Below are 19223 nucleotides of genomic sequence, written 5' to 3' on the forward strand. Positions count from 1 at the left end.
AGTATACACTGTAATAATGAAAGAAAACCACATAATTGTAGTAGACATGTGAAATTAATGTGGGGAAAAAATAAATACTCTGAACACAAGAAAGATTTACACAAACTGAGAAAGTCGAAAAGCGTTAGGCTGTGCCCCGCTCTCCCCTATGTTGAACACTCAGAATGCACAATTTTTAAAAATAAAATAGGAATTTCTTAAATTTGCTTCATTCGGCAAATGGCAGAGTTGCTGTTTTCTTCAGTGAAAAAACACTCTGCCCACATGAAACAAGCTGTTCATTTATTGCTATTATAAATATTAAAAAAACACTTTAATAAACATAAAATTGGAGTAATAAAATAAAAGTATCACACTCAGCTTTTGCAGACAAAGATGATGCGAGCAAAAGATTAGATGAAAAGTGCTATGCAAGTAAAATATTAGATGAAAAGTGCTAAGTGACCCCTTTGTCGAAGCTTTTCTGCTGCACTGCATGGCAAAATTGAGAGGGTGCAAGATGGAGAGAAGGAGTGAAAGAGAAGGAAAGAGGCTCATTCAAGTGCCTCAGAAATAGCACAAAATCCTCCCCCTTCTCCCTTACATCACCTCTTACTCTCATTCTCTGATTGTACCTCTCTTCCTGGAGATGAAAGCTTGTCACGTTCTCTTATGTAACCAAACACTGCCTAACACAGTGCACCCACATTTGGGACTGCGTCTGTATTTGTGGATTCATGTATTTTGCGTCTGTGGGGAGGGCCTGGTTATTGGGTTTTTTGTACAAGGCTGTGAGTGTTGCCGCTGCTGTGCTTTCATTTTTGGACAATAATGTCCCACTGGGGCTTGATAGAAAAGACAGTTGGGGACTTCAGATTAATTCCTGCCTGCTTATGGCCATCTGTATTAATTATAAAGGAGCTAGTGGCAAAGCTGGTTTCTTTCTTTACAAAAAATACCAAAAACACACCAATGTCAATCAATCTCACATATGTGCAGAGATTCCATTTGCTGTTCCACCTTTTCTGGCAATTTTTATTATTCAAATATTCAATATGTATTCAGATGTGTCCAGATGTACTACATTCTCCATGATGTCATTATAATGTGACCTACCAGCATCAGTGACGTCACTTCATTCACAAATATTCTCCTAGGTCTCATGGTATAGTGAAGTGTCCATCGTATCCACACTTCAGAATCTTGCCAAAAGTACTCGGTCATCCGGGTACTTTTTGCCTACTGTGAATTTGGACATACTTCTTTTGTCACATACTGTTTTTTGGGAAGGAGGGAAGTGTGATTTTGAACGCAGCCATAGGGCCCTATTTTAATGGTCTAACCGTATGGCTCAGGTGCACTTAGGGCGTGTCCAAATACACTTTTGCTAGATTAACAACGGAAAAAATGGTCGGTGCGGCAGGCACATGGTCCAAAAGGATTGTACCTATAGTCTCTTAATAAGTCCTGGGTGTGTTTTGGGCATAGCGTGCAATAAACCAATCAGAGTGTCATCTCCCATTCCCTTAAAAAGCCAGTTGCGCTTGCACCATGCCGGATTCGCTATTTACATGGAAGAATATACACATCCTCAACCTGACGAGTCAGTTTAAATACATGTGTGTATTGCCACAATTGGTCAAATAATTTGCCAATTTTTTTCCCAGCTTTTCACAAAATACATGTTAGTGTTTAATGTCAAGTTTATTGTAATGTTTTTAAATTGTGTGGTTACGATTGTGCTGAAGATTGGAGCTTGTGGGCACACTTTACTGTACAATACTCTTTACAAACTATACAAATGTCAGTGCTGACACCAGTCTTTTCTTATTTGTTCCTTATTGTGTTTAATGAATGAAACTACTTATTTAAACATTACAAATAATTAAACCTCAGTAAAAAAAATAATAATAATAAGTTGGACCAACATAAGAAAATGTTGTTTGCCAATGATATGATAGCTAAACTTACTAGAATAACTTAATTTGCCTATTAATTTAACCTAAACCAACCAATTTGTGTTGACCTAACTGATTTATTTTTAGTGTATTATGTACTGCAAATTTTAAAGTAATTAAGGTAAGGTAAAACTTTAGGCTGTCACCTAAAAATGTGACAGAATTTTTGACAGCACCGTCACCTAAAAACTGTCACCTAAAATGTATATACATAAACAATTTTATATAACAAGTTTAAATCAATCAATCGATTCATCATACTTTTTTAATGTTGGAGCATTTTGTCCCAAGTCCCCGTTCATTTCTGAAGCTCATTGAGCTTTAGACAACACTATAGGGTTCTTATATAGGAAACAGTTTTATGAACAGTTAACATGTCCTTATCTCCACTTTTGTGTTTATGCCAAATTCAGTCTTTGTCTCTCTTTCATATATCAGTTAATATTGCATGTTTAACCAAGGACAGCCTTTTCAAACTTCAAATCATATTTCTATAAATTATGTATATTAAATATTTTAACAGAAAATAAAAACACTCACAGGCAAGACATAAAAGGCTGTGGGCTACATTAACACAAACTTCCTGTGTATGTGTGGTAGCAATCTTGACATTGAACACACACAACAAAATCCCATTAGCTTGCAGTAATTCATACATTTTTTCCACTCAAGCCTCAGATTGCCCATCTTGCCTGGTCAGTGAAGATGACCTGTACAGATAGGAGGAAGGCTGTAAAATGTACTTTACACTGTTATGCCATTAATGTACAATGAAGTTCCTCTACTCAAAGCAGAAATAAGTGGCCCTCTCCACTGAAGGCAGATTAATGGGGGAGATGGTGCTGGCCATTCTTGACGGAGCGAGAAGCAGCAATTCATCTCTTCAAATATTTAGCAGTTCACTCAAATATTTAAGAAGAGCTAACCTCTTTAACCTTGTCCATTGCACATTACAAATGGCTGAGATGCAGTAAGAAATTCCACTAATTTAGTTACCACAATTACTTGACTTCATCATCTCATAATGAACTTCAAACTAACTGTAGTCAAGAAGTCTGTTGTAGATACAAGAACTGACATACTCCATCACAAACCTCAACTGTAATTTTTTATAGCCCAAAAGGCTGCCAATATACCTTTTACACTCTTTTAGTCATAGGCAACACCCAAACCAACACTCTGCTTTTAAAATGTAAACACATCCTCTTCCTTGGCTTCCTCTCAAGCACTGGTCAACCTTAAGTGCTACCGACACTCTTTATTCGGGTTTGTTTGGTTTTCTGTGTTTATGGTTAGCAGCAGAGCAGAGACACTTGAATATAAATGAAGCATTACTTGATATGTAAATGGTTAAAAGGAGAAGTGTGAAATTTCTACATGAATCAGTATTGCAATCTATTAGTTTGAGCATGAATTTGGGGTGCGACTACCTATTTGAATGGGGTGAAATTATCATTTGAGCTGCCTCTGATATTAGGGCATGATGAAGTGAGATGCTTGATTTGGTATACCGACAGATGCAGAATTGCGTCTTTATACAGAATGTAAATTCTGTCAGGATCACTATCGTCAAAGTGATAGACAATTAACATAGTTTAGATTGGCGGTATGGTTCTGTTCTGGGCAAGAACTCCCTGCTCATCCATGCAGCCTAGCATGGATAAGAGCAGAGAGAGCAGTGATAAACCCCCCTTAGGGTAAACAGAACAGAAGCAACGATGCATTGCAGATAGCATTAAAGTCATATTAAAATGTACAACCCAATTCAGGAATGTAGTCTGATTGAGGGGGAATCAGAATGCCAAATCCTGACTGACGAGTGGAGGAGCTGGGGAAGGAGGAGGGTTATTAGCTCCGGAGAACGCGATAGCAGCTGATGATACTGAAGGAGCTTATATGCATGCTGTGATAGGCATTGTATCCCTATAGGTAGACGATCAGCTGACAGTCAGCTGATGCAAGCTTGACTAACGTGCCCTGCCAGAACTAACGCCATACGCTGGATTTGTAAATGTGTAAAGAAGCCTGTTCGTAGCCTGGATGCCAGCCGAACTTAGCCCCGCCCACAAAATTTGAGGTCGAAACGTTCGGTCAGGACTTGATCCGTTGTGGAGCAACTATGCTCGAACCAGAGCTGGTTGGACCAATCAAATTGTCAGGGCGGGCTTTATACGATGAATTCACGCACTGAGACGTGTGGAGCGGTTTTTCAAATAATAATGAGACACTTAAGAAGAATGAAAAAAAAAATTGCATTGGATGAAGTGAATATTGATCTAAACAAACTGCCAAACCATTCTATTGTTTGCCAGCGTAAAGAAGGGTTATTTCAGTGATTTAGCATTAAGCTTTGTATTTAAACTGGGTCCTTTATGTAGTAGAAATGTGAAATTATTTTTGAATTTTGAATTTGGAAGCTAAACTATCACAGGAATTCATTGAAAAGTTGAAACACTCACTTTACTCTGCACCGCTCTCCATTATGATTGTCCGTGCGGCCGTCTGTGTCTTACATTCTGTGCGTGAGATCTCTCCCCTATGGGCGGGTTGATAACAGGCGGAACAGCTCCATCTAGTATTAGTATTAGTATTAGTATTAGTATTTCCATTTTATTATCTCCCTTAGGAGAAATGTATCTTAGGCATTCAAGAGAGCAGATAAAGCATACAAACAACAATCAGGAAAAAAGAAAGAAAAAAGAAAGAATAAACATTAGTTAGATATACACATGTACACAACACTAAATATTACACTAAAACACTTCATGGTGCCCATTGCATTACCTCCCCCAATTCATCACTTCTTGTTCAATAATTTCATTGATAATGGAATTAGGGAATATTTATACCTATTTAGCTTACAATTTGGAATCCTATATCTCCTCCCTGAAGGCATCAGCTCGTACTCTTTATGGAGGATATGGCTTGGGTCTAGTGGCTGTAGTCTTTAGCCTCTGGCCAAAAAAATCTCTGATGACGCAAAATGACGATATTTGCGTCATCTGAGGATTTTTTCCAGAAATAAAATGCATAATTGTCTCACCTCAGGGGGATATGAGGGGGGAAAGTACCATAATTTGAATATACTACCGGGTTTCTACTGATACAAAGCCTAATGCTAAATCACTGAAGTTACCCTTTAAGTGAACGCATGCAAGTGCAACTTGTGAATGAGTCTGTGCAAGTAAAGACATTTTCTGTCAAGGAATATTGAACGCTAACGCATGAAAACACCAAAAGATTCATTTTTGGGGCAAATTCCTTGGAGTACCATGCAAGTTAATCTGAATGAGTTGCTTATTACATTGTCCAGGACAATGATGTGAGTTACTATGGCAATTATTGATGCAGCATGAATGACCGAAAATGGCGACATGTTTCACAATCACAACAGAAAATTCAAAACACTGCCTTAAACTCACTAGCACTTAAACTTCTCTGTATTCAGATAAAACGCTGTTGCTGGGCTGTTTTGGTTGAGAATATAACCTCGCTCATTGACTGCGGAAAACAGACAGCTGGCTCTGCCTCAATAAAACACACAACATTATGGTCAACAGTGGTCTGACTAATCTGCAAAAGAAGCAGAAGAGTCAGCATACCATAAGGTCCATTAAAAAGAAAGCTATCAGTTATCTTCTCTTGTTTACTCAAATACCTTTCGACTATATGCATAATAAGTCAGCCCTATAGCCATTAGAGCGTTCATTTCTTTGAGGCTGACAGGTGGCAGAATCTGAATGACCAGTTCATGCACTGTTGAACGTCTTTGTCAGCACACATGTTTACCTGTGATATTGATTCTTTTCTTTTTCCATATTCAAACAGATGAATTACCCCCTGCTGGACATTTTGGGTTGAGAATCAAGTTAACTCATTGTTTGCTGTAGTCACAGAAACAAAGGTAGAAACTCTCTCAGAACAACAAACAGAGGTCTGACTAATAGAGTGCATTAAAATAAGGGTATCAGCTATCTTCCTGTTTTCACAGACAAGCTGCCATGTCTCTTGCAGTGAAACCACTTATCAAGCCCCTCCTGCAGTACTTTATACCCCAAGCTCACACTGTGTGCTTTGTTTTAAGCTCTGCTTAATGTGTTGTTCTATTCTAGGATCTCCCTTCAGGATAACAGGATTTTAAATCTACCCTGAATTCAATAGCTAGATTCTAAATGAACACTGCTATAGGCATTGTTTTAAAATTATTATTATTTTTTTTTTTGAAAATGTAATATTTAAAGTGCAGATTTTATGCAAAATTTAAGTTACCTTATAAACATATTTGAATGTTGAGTTAACATTTCGCCAATTCAAATTATTTATATGAGAGACTTTAAGGGGATAAAATTCTCACCCTTATGTCATCCCAAACCTGTACAACTTTTGTGGAACTTTTATTTGATATATACTTTATACACACTCCCTGGTCACTTTATTATACGGGCGGCAGTGGCTCAGTGGTTCATGTAGGTTGTCTACAAACCGGAAGGTTGGTGGTTCGATCCCCGGTTCCACCTGACCAAGTGCCGAGGTGTCCATGAGCAAGACACCTAACCCCAGCTGCTCCCGAAGAGCTGGATGGCGCCTTGCATGCCTGACACCGCCGTTGGTGTATGAATGAGTGTGTGAATGGGTGAATGTGAGGCAAAATGTAAAGCGCTTTGGATGGCCGTAGGTCTGTTAAAAGCGCTATATAAATGCAGTCCATTTACTCATTTACCATGAGACCTGTTCAAATGCTTGCAAATGCAAATATCTAATCAGCAAATCACATGGTAGCAACTCACTGCATTTAGGCATGGAGGCATGATAAAGACGATCTGCTGAAGTTCAAACTGAGTATTTCAGGGACTGCTGATCTGCTAGGATTTTCATGCACAACCATCTCTTGGATTTACAGAGAATGGTCTGAAAAAGAGAAATTATCCAGTGAGCAGCAGTTCTGTGGGCGAAAATGCCTTGTTGATTCTAGAGGTCAGAGGATAATGGCCAGATTGGTTCAAGCTGATAGAAAGGCAACAGTAACTCAAATGACCACTTGTTACAACCATGGTATAAAGAAAAGCGCATCTCTGATTGCACAACACATCGAAGCTTGAAGCAGATGGACTACAGCAGCAAAAGATCACAGCAGGTGTCACTCCTTTCAGCTAAGAACAGGAAACTCAGGTTATTTGCACTGGCTCACTAAAATTGGACAATAGAAGATAGGGACAACATTGCCTGGTCTGATGAGTGTCAATTTCTGCTGCGACATCCAAATGGTAGGGTCAACATGAAAGCATGGATTCATCCTGCCTTGTATGTATCAAAGGTTCAGGCTGGTGGTGGTGCTGTAATGATGTGTATTTTCTAGGCACACTTTGGGCTCCTTAGTACCAACTGAGCATCATTTAAATGAGACAGAGTATTGTTGCTGACCATGTCCATCCATTTATGACCACATTGTACCCATCTTCTGATGGCTATTTCCAGCAGGATAACGCGCCATGTCAAAAATCTTCTCAAACTGTTTTCTTGACCATGACAATAAGTTCACTTTACAGAAATGGCCTCCACATTCACCAGATCTCAATCCAATAGAGCACCTTTGGGATGTGGTGGAATGGGAGATTTGCATCATGGACGTGCAGCCGACAAATCTGCAGCCACTGTGTGATGCTATCATGTAGATTAAGACCAAAATCTCGGAGGAATGTTTCCAGCACCTTGTTGAATCTATGCCATGAAGAATTAAGGCAGTTCTGAAGGAAAAAGAGGATCCGATGAGTTTGTTGCCGATATGAGCTCACGAGTAACCGTGCAATATCGTCATTATCATTACATTATGTTCTGACACTGATTCTCCTAGTCAGCAATACGATATTTGCTGATGCCTCAAAACATGCCATGATATTTGATTAGATTCATCTGATATTGATATTATGATATTATGTGCCTTTTTTACACAGCCAGTATTAACTCCGTTAACAACAATATAACACAAACATTTATTTGAACTCTCTGAAAATTGCGGACATCCAGAACAACAACAAAAATTTGCACATTTTAGTTTTAAAATAATATCGAAAAATAAATAATGGAGAAAAAAATAGTTGCAAATGAGATCATCAATCGTCTGATGACAGCTCATAATTAGCTTGTGCAATTAGATAAGCAATGACATCTGTTAATTGTGCAAATCTAGCATTCAAATTAAACAAAATGAGCTACTCCAGTACATTTATCTACATTAAAAAACATTTATCCAAAAATATATAAATATAGAAAAAATAAAATAAAAAAAATCAAATATTTGTTGACAGCTCAGTTTGACAATATGACATCTTATAACAACCAAACAAATATTCTAGTATAGCTTACAGATATATAATTTGATCAGTGCATTGATACAAATTGCTGTATCGTTACAGCTATATATATATATTGTTATTTGGACCTCACTGACTTTTAAAATATCTTCTTTTGAGTTCCACGTAAGAAAGAATGTCTTAAAGGTTTGGAATAACATGGGAGTAAATAACAGAATATTAATTTCTGGTGGAACTATACCTTTAAACTGTTTGTGAGCACAGGAGCAAAATCCTCTAGAGCTTAAATGCAGTTCCACCTGACTTGAGCAAAATCCACCATATATCTAGGACTCTTTGCATTTGGGTGCCCCAGTTTGAGCATCTATCACCCAATTCTCATGGCCCATGGTATCAAGGCTATTCACAGTTGCAAGGTCTCTAGAGCCACTGCCCTGCAGCTTTTTAAAAGGGTGTCCTGCTCTACTTAATGCTCATAGATAGAACTGGGAGAGATGGGGTGTCCTAAAAATGAGGAGGAATGGGACGGCAGGGTCTGTATATTACAGTATATGTTGCCTTGCTTTTTGTGTGTGTTTGAAATGTACCTTTTGGCTACAGATAAGGAGTACCTTCCTCTGTCCCTTTCTCAGCAGATCATTTTCAGTGGAACGAGTCGGAGGTTGGCATGCATGCTATGTCAATGTACTCCACTCTCTCCGGTAATTAAGGGGGTCTGGGCTCTGCTCTGCTACTGCAGTCTAATTAACGTTAATCACTGTAGGCTTCCTCTGGGGCTGACTTCTGTTCTGCATTTATATAGCAAGAATCTGGGCAAGTCTCACTCCAAGGATCAACTGCCATTTCAGATGAGAGAAAGGTAAGACGTCTCACAACAGGTAGGTCTGTCTTATCACTAGCCTTGCCCCCTAATCATTCCATGGCTGCCGGTGCTAATGTCTGATGTCTTTAAATACTGTCTCCAAGAGAAGAACTTGATCTGCACCATAATAATGAAAATGAGCTTGTAAACAAATGACTCACTAGGGGAGACAGAGAAGGGAATTAATACTAAGGAGAAATAAATAAATGTGCCTGTGGCCACAAAAAGTGTTCTATTAAATAAAAATGAATTCAGGGATTGGGAAACCTCTTCCAGTCCTCTATCAATTTTTCATGCTGGCTTAAATGCATATTACATAAAGCCACTTATGTGTATGTACCAAAATGCTCTATTACCATATGTTCCCAATTTCTTATTCTGTCTTGAAATATTCCAGCACTTATCCGCCTTATTTTTCAACACAGAACTAAGCTATTTTCCTTGAATGTGCGAGACTTCTGATTTATTAGCTGAAATGGGTAAATAACCAGAAGAATATCCAGAAGTTCATCAAACTGTAAAACTAAATTCGCAAAAAGGCAGTGCATTTATGATTCCGATAATAAATGTAAATAAACTGATAACAAATATCAGATTGCAACATCATGCAGCATATCGGACTGTTTTCGTACAGCTAAATGAACTGGAAGTGGCTGACACCGGAAGCCTAGCACATTCAAGTTAAAAATGGCCGTGCTCGTTCTTGTGTTAAAAATAGGGTGGGTAGAACGGACACTAACAGTAAACATTCCAATCAGAGGAGATCCCAGCATTACCTTTTTAAGGAGTTTTTCGTTCAATGAAAGACACTGGTAGCAAAGATATTACATTTTAAAAACTGGACCATGCAGGCATCAGTTAAGTCTCCTTCCATTTAAATCAAAGCCATGCTTAATGACTCAGCAATAAGAAACAACAGATAACACACAGAGGGACCGGTACCTGATCACTCTATCCAAACGAGCTCTGCTGGTACCAACAGTCTGCAAACACCCAGCAAAGCACACACAGCTGGAGTGTGTACGCTGGCCTGAACAAAAACATCTAGTTTATTATAACAGATGGTGTGCTTGACTTGTAATGACCAAACGGCACAATGCATTATTGTGCACATTATTATGATTATGTAAGAGGTACAAAAAACTATTGTCACTTGATTTGATGTGTTTAACCTTTTGTAGAGTGCGTGTGTATTTTTCTGTCCATGGTTTGAGTATACAGAGATCTGATAAATTAGTACTATCCATTTCAGTTATTATTCTTTTGCACCCGTCTTTTTTTTTTTTAAAGCCTTCAGTGTTACATGATCCTTCATAAATCATCTATAAATGTAGTAGGCTGATTTGGTGCTCATGAAACATTTCTTATTGTTGAAAACAGTTGTGCTGCTTAATATGTTTGTGAACACCCTGATACATTTTTCCTGGATTCTTTGATGAAGAGAAAGTTCAAAAGAACAGCATTTATTTGAAATAGAAATCTTTTGTAACATTATGGGCCTTATTTTAACGATCTGAGTGCATGTGCACTTAGGGCGTGTCCGAATCCACTTTTACTACTTTAACGACAGAAAAAACGGTGGGGACACCAGGCATATGGTCCAAAAGGGTTGTACCTAGTCTCTTAATCAGTCTCATCTCCCATTCCCTGTAAAAGCCAGTTGCACTTGCACCTTGGCGGATTTGCGAATTGAAAGACTGAACGCTTCTCAAGAGAAGAATCCTTTTATTTTTAATATTTGTCATGTTTGTGTGCTGCTGCCGACCCATGGGTGAACAGATGGGCACGACTGCATTTGCTATTTAAACAATGTGGCGCTGGACGTGAAAACTGCATCAGGCTGAAACTTGCAAAAAACACTTCCGTCGCGCAATACGTTGCATTGTGCCGGGTGTATGCAATGACCCTATATGTCTTTACTATCACTTTTGATCAATTTAATGAGTCAGTGTTTTTAATTAAAATAACATACTGACCCAAACTTATAAACGGTCATGTACATTGGCTTTTAGATTGTTAATGAGGAAATCATTGCACTGGCTGATACATCAGAGAAGTCAAAGGTGAGTTCAGAACCATTCAGTTGTCATCAATTAGTGGTCCTTTGTCCAGATCTGGACCCAGCCAAGCATGTTAAGACTTTTCTTGCCAGTGAATGGGATGGTTAAAGAGAAATTTCAAAAATTGTCAATGTAAATATAGTTCTGTGTACTTTACGAGGAACATTTTTACTTGTGGATTAATATTGTCAAATATATGGGCAGATGACATGTTTTTTACAGAGTTTTAACATTTTTGTAAAAGAAAAAAAATCTTTAAAATGACTGGACAATGTTTGACCCTCTTAAATGTTTCCCACGCAAAAACATAATTGAAGAGCCCTGTCTCTTTGATGATAAATATTATAATTATTGAAAGTCATGATAACAACTCTATTGGTTCTGTGGTGGGTTTCCTCTCTCAAATGATTCCTAAACCGGTGGGACGGAGAGCTCACTGCTCGCTGCCGTGCCCCTGGGTCGAGGGACCTTTATTATGTATATCTATAGCCCCGTTTCCACTGAAATTACCCGGAACAATTTGTACCAGAAACTTTTTTTACAAGGAACTTTTTTTCCCCCAGACCTGCTACTGTCTGCGTTTCCACTGTGGTCTAAAGTACCGTAAAAATTAGGCAAATTAAGCCACGTTTCCACCACAGGAACTTTCCCCAGGAATTAGGAACTTTGGGGTGGTACTCTGTGTGTTTCGACCTCAGGAACCAGGGTCTAAATGAAGTTCCGGGTAAATATTTCCCCCACCGAAAGTCCCTGCTCGCGAGGTAGTACTTTTTCAAAGTTCAGGAACTTTTGGGGCACTGAACATGCTGATTGGTTGAGCTCACGCAGCATTTTATTTCAACTGCCAGTTTTAAGTCTTTTGCGAGGTGCGTTCTGCATTCAGTAGATATCAGTCTTGCTCTTTGGAGGAACAGTCGCGTGCAGTCCCACGTCTCCGGACTAAAGCCCCGTTTCCACCCCAAAGTTCCTAGTTCCTGGGGAAAGTTCCTGCGGTGGAAACACGGCTTATGGTTGGGGGTATGTGGTGGTGAGGTTGGCGAGGGACATGGGAGGAGCGAGCGGGACCGGTGGGTGATTGAGACTGAGCACCACCTGCGGTCTCGAGTCCTCTCATGAGGGAGCCCGGAGACATATAAGGATGAGCGACATCGGTGGAGGAGGAGAGAGGGCCAGGCCTGGAATTTCATGTTGTGTTTTGTTTATGTTTGTTTTGTACGGCCTATTATTTTATTTTGTTGATTTATTTTATTAAAGTTGTTAAACGTTTGCCAGTTCCCGCCTCCTTCTTCCCACACGAACAAACATTACTACAAACTGTTTTCATACCATCAAAGCCAGTCATTATCCATTCAAATGACACTGTATTTGCAAAAGCAAGGCATCAAAGAACTTGTTTTGTTCGTAATTAGGCTGTTTCGAGATCTGCCAAGGGGTAGGTAGGACAGTCTTGTTGTGATTTAGTGTGGAGAGGCAGGAAAGTGCTTTCTGCTCTGTGTTTGTGACAGTATCGGAACAGCGGGTTAGTGGGTCGGGAATGGAAGGAGTCAAAGTGCTGAGGTGAAGGTGATAATGTGTGAATCCTCCCTCTCTGCAGGTAAAGAAACAAGAGTTGCAGGTGGGAGATCGTGTGATCTTCTTGTGACAACAAACTCATCACAGCCAGGCCAAAACAAAAGACTGAAAAAGACTCTTAGAGATGTCTTCATGTAATATTTTCAATACCAACAAAGAGAATAATGACGGACTTCTCTCTGTTGACATATGCAGGACTTCTCCAATCATTTAGTCCACTTAAACTAGTTCCCCTCCAGAATTGACTGCAAACTTCCATTTCCATTCCTTTTTGAGTGCAACACACATTTGAAAAATCCAATCAAGAACCAATAGAACCAAGTCCTCACCCTACATTTTTCTTTCGATAATCCATTACACTTGGATGTACGTCACAATACAGAAGAAAAGATCTTCTGTTTTATTTAGACATTTGATTCATATATCCACATGACACCTATCACTGTTATGTTCTCTTAGTATCTGTTTTCATGGACTTTCAGTTTGTTTTCATTTGTCACATGGTTCCTTTGTTCAGTTTTCCCGCTCCTCATTTGTGTCATTGGTTTTCAGCTGTGTATAATGAATTAGTCTCGTTTGTGTTTGCTATTTAAGTTCTCCATTCATTCTCGGTTTGGTCTCGTTCACGTTCAGTTGTGTATTGCTAATGCCTGTTTACCTGCCTTTGAGTCTACTTGACATTAAACTTCATTGAGAACTTTATTAATCTGTCTTTGTCTGCCTGCCTGCAAGCATTCTGTGACAACACCGTATCAGATTCCAGTTATTTCCATATATGTGTACACACACATTTTATTCTGTACAATCAGAAATACAATCTTACTGTTTATCCTAAACAGCTGTAGGTGTTGCTGATACTATCACATCCCACTAAGCTTTTAACTGGATCTGTATTTTTATAACCCCAATGACCTGAATCTTTTACTAAAGCAAATGTTACATACTATAATAGACATGCAATGCACTTAACTAGCTTTTTCTCATCTAATACCATTTTAAAATTTGGGATGGCAGCACTGTTAATAATTCATGATTGTTTTGTATTTTAGCTTTATACGCAAGTTACTTTGGAATAAATGTATCTGCTAAATAAATCCATCTTTCATTATATTGCTCATGAAAAAAGCACATGCCCTCTTATTTAACTATTTATTTTATCTTTGTATAAAAAAAGTTGTTGCTAACCACAGACAGATGTGGGGGGAAGTGAGAATTGCTTTGTTTCTCACAAGACAGGCATGACATGATTACTAGATAAATCCCAAGCAGCAACCATTCTCTGTCCCACATTGGTGGGGCTTCCATTGGGAGAGCCTGGAAGGAAGAAGGAAGTCTGGGAGACATGCCAATTCCCTCATCCAGGAATCAGCCAGCAGGTGCATTCACATATCGACCAGTGCATTAATTATCAACACTTTTCCTGTTGTTGTACAAGTGGCAAGGCCCACTGGAGCTTGTAATGGCCTAGATGGCCTCCTGGGAGAATGGGAAAGTATGGGAATATCGCATAGCACAACTGGGAAGACACCTGAGTATGGGCAGTATTTTAAGCAAATTGCCTTTGTTATTTGCATAATTCATCTGGTATATGAATAATATATGGTATATGTCTGGCAAAGGTTTGTGTTTACCCAGACAGCCTGGTTACCTCTTTTGATAATCATTATTAGCCTCCAAACTACTAGCTAAACCTTTGGGAACTAAAAACAGCTCTCACTTTCTCTAATGTACTTGAAGATTTGTATTTCATTCCAGTGTTTTATTCATATATTAGCTTAAATACAACTATATTTGCTAAATACAACACAGACACTTAGGGCAAACATGTACATAGACAAATCATCATCCGAAAGCCCCCAGAGAAGTTTGCCGCGTTTTCCTGACATCTCACAAGGAAGACCAGCTTTCAACGGTTTCATCAGAGCTCTGAAACCGTTGCCATGACAACTTATTCCCAAGACATACACTGTAAAAAGCAGCATCTTGCCTGCCAAGGACATGAAAATATCAGGTGCCTTTGGGAACCAGCGCAAACATCTGCTAGATGACAACAGGAAAACAACTCGGTCTCTCTTTCACTCTTTTGCTCTGTCTTTGTCTCTCAATCTCATGCTCCCACACACGTGCAAGAACAATAAACATAAAGAATGTCTGAGGCATGTCCATTGTGTGTTGGGTAAATCCTGCAGTTCATTCAGATGTATGACTCATTTTTGTATTATTAATTCAGATGTGCTGAATAGCTGATTCACTGATTGTTGAAAATGCTACAAGGCTGACTTGCTCAGATCTGATTCAGAGCACTTCACAAACACTTCACCCCGTTCTTAATCAACATACAAATAATGCCAGTAAACAACATTAATCATTTTCAAATTATTAAAGGGATAGTTCACCCAAAAATTCTGTCTTCATTTACTCGCCCTCATGTTGTTCCAAACCTGTATGAGTTTCGTTCTTCTGTTGAACACAAAAGTTGGTAATCAAACAGTTGACGGCACCCATTGACTTCCATAGTAGGAAAAAAATACCATGGAATCTGGTTACCCATATTCTTTTGTGTTCAACGAGAAAGAAAGTCATACAGGTCTGGAACAACTTCAGGGTTTTCATTCTTGAGTGGACTATCCCTTTAATACCGAAAACAATATTATTATGTGCCACATTATTAAAAATATTTTGGTGTGTTTCCATCATCCAAATGAATTGCTGCATATTTTGACACAATGTGAAGATGGAAACCTGTAATATTTAAATAGCATCAAATAAATGAATGTTTTGTGAATATTGTTTACCATTAAAATACAAATAATCTACAAACAAGTGGTACTGTATGGTCAAACATTCTTTTTGGGAAAAGTGCACACTCCCTTGTTAGTAATAGCACACTTTGAGCACCCTTGCCTCTGGCTTTGAGAAGTTCAATGTTGTCTAATCACAGAATAAGTTCATCTGATTCATTGATTCCTGACCTAAATCTACTTTTAACTGTACATCGACATTCCTTGACTCGTTTATCAGTGTCCCGTAGCCTAGGGTGCAATACCCAGATCTTGGCAGTAGTCCCGGTCCATTTTAATCCTATTAAACAGGCTTAAAACAAACAGGACAATCCCATAATTGTCACAACCAGTCTGGCCTTGTAATTGGCATAATGCAGAATGCATAAATGTCTATTGACCACATTTGGCTGACACTTTTATCCAAGTCAACTTGCATTGCATTAAAGGTAGATATTTTATCTGTTTTTGCATTCTCCGTAATCGCAACCATGACCTTGGCTTTGCTATAGCTCTGCTGTTTGAGCTACAGCCTACAGCAAAAACCGTACACATTACAACAGCTAAAACCCACTATAAAAGTCTGACAGGACCAAACTAATGCTCAACACATAACATTAAATCATCTAGCATCTCAAGCGTTGTCACTCAGACCTCCTGATCAGAATGATGTTATCGGCCTTGTGTGTCTTATCTCAAAGCAGCATGGGCACATAAATAAAGAAAAGCCTTTTCTTTGTGATGTATTCTCTTTAATGTTCTCCCAGAGTGATTAATTTGTGCACGAGCACGCCCTCGGAGGGGAAGGGATCTCACGGCGCGTGGCACAGCAGTATTGCAGTCAGAGGAGCTGTCGATCAATGCTACATGCAAGATGCCTGGAATGACTGCACATGTTTTCCCCAGGGTGACCGAATTTAGTCGCTTCAGTTTGATACAGGCCTATCACTAATACCACTAATATATTCCAATGCAAGGAATATAACTCAATCAAACACACAAAAATCAAAAATATAGATAACCAATTTCCTCTTGTTTGTTTCAATAGTTACTAAGCATTGTGATGAGCTTTCGGTCTTTTAGCAGAAGTGACATCCAAAAGCATGGCGTTTCATGATTTAAATACATTACATTGCCTTACACTGTAAAAAAAAAATCAGGTCTCCAATTGAAAATTTTCTAGTGACCGATCACATCTACATTTTTTAGTTGGCCAAATTGAATTTCTTGAATTTTAATTTAATTAAATTGCATAAATTCACATAAATTCAATTTGGCCAACTGAAAAATTTAGATGTGATCGGTAACTAGAAAATGTTCAATTGGAAACCTGAATTTTTTTTACAGTGTACATTACACTACATTACACCTTACATTGCTATAGTTTATAACATTTCCTAAAAACATTTTGAAATAATGACAAGTACTATATATGTAACCCTCAAGTAATATTTATTTTTAATCTATATTTTTCTTTGCACCTTCATTATTCATTATTGTACATGCGTCATTATTATCCAATAAATACAGAGAGATTAAACATGGTATTTGTTTTAATGATTTAAAACAAAAAAATACCATAGAATATTTTTTCTTATTGTGTCACTTAATTTTACCAACAAAAAAAAAAACTAAAGAGAAAAACTCTATTCTGTTTTATGTTTATCTTGTCACATGACAAAATGGCTACCTCCATGTTGGTTAAGCCCTATTAACTTTTGGTGCTGTTTTTAAATGTTAGTATATATTTCTATATCTGTTCGTTTTCAAGAAATAATAAAAGGTTATGTCAAAATATTTATTCAAAAATATCCTGGCTTCCATTCCTTTGCCTTTTATTTTATTAAAATCTCGGGAGAGTTGTTCAATATAAAAGAGATTTTTTTATTAACTGCATTTTTAATTAAAAAATGTTTTAATTAGGCCTAACTCATAACATCAACTAAAGAAAACTTTAATATAGACAGGCTATTCTTGACCAATGCAACATGTGCTTGGATATGTTTCAAAAAGAGCCTAGGGCTAAAGACAGGGCTGCCACTATAAAACGTATTCATAACTCACCCTTGCATATTTCGAAGAATAGGGATCTTCAAAGAGCGCCCAAACACGACGCTGCCAACGTTGCCACATCCCCACACCTTTGGCGTCAGGTGAGTCACCGAGGGACAGGCGTTTAGTCATCTCAAGTTCCTCGTCTCCATCCCCTGGATCCCCCAAAACTTCTGTGTCCATATCATCGTTGCCCATTTCAGCTGGCCCTCCACCGAAACTGTCCAGCGCCTCTTCGGCCTCCCGGTGCTGCCGGTACGTCATCCAGCAACAGGGCTCCACATCTGTCTCATCGATGCCCCAGAAGGCCAACTCTTCCTCATAAAGAGGGCCACAAACATCAGCGGGGCAGTGCAACTTGCCAGTCCTATAATAATTGAGAATGTGTGCAAAAACTCCGGGGTGGCGGTCAAAGAAAAACTCGTCGATCTGGGCGTCATAGTCAAAGTGACTGTGGGCATCGGGCTCGGCGAGCCAGGCTAAACGAGTGCCGGGGAGAGTGCGCAGGGTGCTGCGGTAGGTCTGGTGTCGAATCCCTCCCACGTTAATCACAACACGGTCTTTCTCGTCGCCCTGGCCCATCTCGTCGCTTAGGCATGTCTCGAGCCCGGGCCAGGCATTAAAACGCGGAAAGACCCGGAGGATACATGTGCGCAATTGTTAGACAACGGGAAAAAAGAGACTGAAATGAATAAACGCAGAAAACAGGTGCGCAAAAGCAGGTCAGCTCCAGGAGATCGGTGCATGAGCGTTTGATATTCTTGTCAGGTGAATAAGAGATTGCCTCCAGGTGCCAGGAGAAAAAAATAACGTTAAACAAACCAAATGCATGCAGAGGATGTCATAAATCTTCGCTCCACACCATCGGGTCCAGATGAGGTGCGAGGCTGATGGCTTGTGGTGCACCGCTGGTGGCAGAGTAATGCGTGTGTGTGTGTGGTTCTGAACGGACAGCTCCAGGGCGCACACTTTCCCTCCTCTCTTCAAAACGAGACACATGCACTGCCCTGATTCCCAGTAGACGACTCCTCAAATCCGACAGAGTGGAGGGATCGAGGCTACACAGAAACTGTCACATTTTAGGCGTCTTTTCGATCTGACATCGGGCGTTTTCTTCAAAGCATGTCCAGATGCCCACGATCAGAAGCCGTCTGTTGACAAACACGACAGACATCACATCTAAAAAAAAATGCTGCCACTGGATGTGTAGCTACACTTATACAGGAGACGTCAGCTTTGAAGTGGAAGAGGAGGGGTCCTTTAAAAATCTTCTTTTGTCTCCACAGTGTCCAGTTTGGCGAGATCCTGCGATGTTTGTTCGGAAGTGATTGGTCGTATCCTCTTTATTTCCACCATATGAATATTATGTTCAGCCTCCTTTTCCGCGCGTGCCTGTCGATGAGAGTGGAGCGAGACTCGTCATTCCTGCGGAGAGACAACATGAGCCTTCTCTAGAGCCCGCCGACGCGCGTGCGCAATTGCTGAGTGGCACAGTCCACGCGTGCACGAGATCCGATATTGGGATGTTTCAGACGGTGGAAAGCTCTATTCAGATATTCAATATATTCAATATAATTGAGAAGACAAAGCTTGCAAGAGCGCCGCGCCATGCTGTGCTTTCCCTCATTATCCCGTTTCTGCAGGTTTCA

General features: G+C 39.4%; 1 protein-coding gene across 3 annotated transcripts in view; it reads right to left on the reverse strand.

The window, feature by feature from the left end:
- The window catches only part of kcnc1a (potassium voltage-gated channel, Shaw-related subfamily, member 1a), a gene marked incomplete at its 3' end in the record, with an annotated part of 46624 nt that extends 27760 nt beyond the window's left edge, over positions 1–18864 (reverse strand). For all 3 annotated transcript variants that reach the window (XM_079844715.1, XM_079844716.1, XM_079844714.1), the window contains exon 1: positions 17587–18864. In XM_079844715.1, the coding sequence (XP_079700841.1) occupies positions 17587–18156 (570 nt within the window). In that variant the 5' untranslated portion in view covers positions 18157–18864. The remainder of the gene's footprint in view (positions 1–17586) is intronic.
- Positions 18865–19223: the final 359 nt, after the last annotated feature.

This window comes from Gobio gobio, assembly GCF_949357685.1.
Source record: "Gobio gobio genome assembly, chromosome: 2".
NCBI classification, from domain to species: Eukaryota; Metazoa; Chordata; class Actinopteri; order Cypriniformes; family Gobionidae; genus Gobio; species Gobio gobio.